At 47.3% G+C, this 3,111-nt stretch overlaps 1 protein-coding gene across 1 annotated transcript; it reads left to right on the top strand.

Moving 5' to 3' along the window:
- The first annotated feature begins 1,821 nt into the window (after window positions 1-1,821).
- LOC101781005 (transcriptional regulator SUPERMAN) lies at window positions 1,822-2,367 on the top strand. Its single transcript, XM_004975018.2, has one exon. It carries the CDS (start codon window positions 1,822-1,824, stop codon window positions 2,365-2,367), a length of 546 nt encoding a protein of 181 aa, XP_004975075.2.
- Window positions 2,368-3,111: the final 744 nt, after the last annotated feature.

Raw genomic sequence — 3,111 nt, 5'->3', positions numbered from 1 at the left:
ACTTTATGGAGTTTTTAGTAAAAATGCTACAGACTCAAATCGATTCAGAATCCATAATTATTTATTGAAACCGAAACATCATATAGCCACTGCACTGTACATGGGCTGAAATCTACAAACAGCTTCGGTTGCGAAGATTTGGGCCTGGATTTGCTCTAAATGGGTAGAGGCTGTTATTTTCACTTTTTCAGGAGTCCAACCTCATTGTCACACTCTTCCTTCAAATGGCAATTTTAAAGTAGTGGTCGATGACATAAAGACCTAAATATTGTCATTGTTTAATAAATAGAATATGGCTTACGGTTGACATTTTTGAAGACATATACAATCCGTAGCACATGTTGAGAACACATATCTCATTACTCCTAGAAATTACAATGCAATATAAAAGTAATGTGGTAGTTAATTGGCATTGTAAGTTGTATCTATCAAGCAAGTAATTAAAAGAACCTGCTCACATCATTAGTTTTTTTACCGAATTTCATAAGAAATGCTCCATGTACGGCATTGTTAAGAAGGGCCCTATTAAGAGCCCCTGGCTCCTGCTATTCAAAACCAGACATTACAAGGGATATGTTGTAACCATCACCTCAAAAATAAATTGCAACTGTGAAGCTGTTTAATTCCTCGGCCGTTGATCCTAGTAAACACTTGGCAGCACACATCTCCTTTGTCTGCCATAGCTCATGGCGTGGTAAGCAAAAGGATAAAAGAAACGTTAAACAAGATATTGTTCTTTGTTTATTTCTAATGAAAAAGGGGAAAAGTAGAAGAGATACAACTATGGCCTTATAATTCTGGTAACAACTATACTTCACCTTTCTGTGAGCATCATGGCTTCCCATTCCAAAAATGCCTACCACCCCTGCCCACTGAGAGGTGAGAACCGAGCGGAACGAGTTGACCCAAACATGTACTATTTGGCTAGTGGATTTAATCCTGGACATGACTGATGTGATGTGCTGCAGAGCTGGACATGACACCTTGACCAATCATGCCCCGGATTCGCCCTCCCATCTCTTGCTGAAGAAACCAAAAGAAAATGGAGAATCAAGTGAAAGGTGGCAAGTACTGCATGGCTCCAAATGCTGCATGCAGTCAAACATAGGGGAAATAACACATGGAGTAAGGCCATCGACGCTTTCAGTGCCTCGGTAACACGCCTGCAGTCTTTTGCCTCTTTGCGCAAGGAGTTGGAGTAAGCCAGAAGCAAACCCTAGCTCTAGGCTGGCTCTGGCTCATTACAGTATACTCCATCAACAGTGTGTGCATCACAATGTCCTCTCCTCCCCTAGGAATCACGGTCATATTCACACACACACACACGCACACGCACGCACACATGTTGCGTTGCGAGACGGCGAGACCAGGTCTTTGGCTGGCTTCAGGCGTCTTGTCGTGCAGAAAGGCGCCTGCACGCCTTGCAAATGCATGTCACTTAGTCTTCCCCGGAATGGCTGCCATTGCTCTGACGGTATCTTGGCTGTTGCATCAATTGCATGCCGCTATTGTGCTCGGCATGCACAGCCTCTCTATCCATCTGCCCAAGTAAACAATTGACCTCCATGCTTTGATTGCAGCTCCTGCTCTCTCTCATGTAGTATACTGGCCACAGTAGCCAAGCAATGTGCCTTGGAAAAACAAGAGCAAATTGAAGGTGTGTGCATGGAAATTGTAGCATGCACTCCACTACCAGCACAATCCTGCAGGGGTGCTATATATACAAGCAGCTGGGCACTACAATGCATGCTTCACTTAGAAACTAGCCACGCCAACTACACCGGGCACCACAACACCACACCGGCCGGGCACCCACCCACAATGGAGGGCAGAGACCGCGGCCGCGGCCTCAAGCAGCTGCCCTCATGGACGCTGGGCCAGAACTTCAGCCTGGCGGGCGGCTGCTTTCCGTGGAGGTCGCTGCCATCGTCGTCGTCGTCGTCCTACACCTGCAGCTACTGCCGGCGTGAGTTCCGGTCGGCGCAGGCGCTGGGCGGCCACATGAACGTCCACCGGAGGGACAGGGCCAGGCTCAGGCAGTGCTGCCCGGCGTGGACTTCGTCTTCCCTTCCGAGCACGACGAACATGGCTGCTGCTGCTCCCCAGCAGCACAGGGATCCGCTGCCCAACCTCAACTACTCGCCGCCGCACTGCGCCGGCGGCCCCACGGCCGCGGCTGAGGCACCGGTGATCTACAGCTTCTTCTCGACGGCGACGTCGACGGTCGTAGCTGCGGCGACGAAGCCGACGACGACCCTTGAGGTGAGCTTGGAGCTGGGGATTGGAGTCTGCGGCGGCCACAGCGGCGAGGGCTTGGCGGAGGAGGGGTTGGACCTTGAGCTCAGGCTCGGATGTGCCTGGGAGTGAGCAAGGCACAAGTGTGTCGAAACTCGAAAGTGTGAACCAAGCAAATATTGCATGCAGGTTGATGTAGTAGGGAATTAACGGTTAATGGTAGCTCTCCTAGTGTAGTCTGTAGAATGCATTTACTAGGATATCCCTCGTCTTATGTGTGTCTTCTTCCTCAGTTCCTCTCGATGTTCGAAGCATGATTGACAAGAGTTTGCTAGTTGAAGGCCACAGGAGCGTTTCTAGCTGTTCATGTTTGCTGTATCTTTTTTAAGTTTAGTTTAATTAAATACCATGTTTAACTACTACTAGTATAATTTTTCTGAGACAATAAAATGTACTGTAAATCAGTAAATGTGCTTACGTGGTAGCACACTGTACATGTTATGCGGAATTTAAATATGTCTCTAGATTAATTGTGACGGTACGAAAACCCTTCTCTAAAGTTTTGTAAAAAGGTGTGATCGGATATAATCACTTGAATAGAAATGTATCAGGGACGATAGAGCACTGCTGTGTGGTACGGTATGAATTTCGGAGTGTTTTTTTTGCTCAACATATGTACATGAAGATGTAGCTGCACTAGGACGATATATAAAAGCCCCATCAGTAGTACTGGTTGGTAACCCCTTTAGTACCGGTTTCGCAACTGATATTGCTAGTTTGGTACTAAGGGGAGCCTTTAGACCGGTTGAAATAACCGGTACTAAAGGGGCCTTTTAGTACTGGTTGGGGAGACCGGCCGGTAATAATTTATTTTTT

This window comes from Setaria italica, chromosome VII (genome assembly GCF_000263155.2).
Source record: "Setaria italica strain Yugu1 chromosome VII, Setaria_italica_v2.0, whole genome shotgun sequence".
NCBI lineage: Eukaryota > Viridiplantae > Streptophyta > Magnoliopsida > Poales > Poaceae > Setaria > Setaria italica.
The sequence above is the reverse complement of the archived record's forward strand: the minus strand, read 5'-3'. Positions and strand labels throughout refer to the sequence as shown.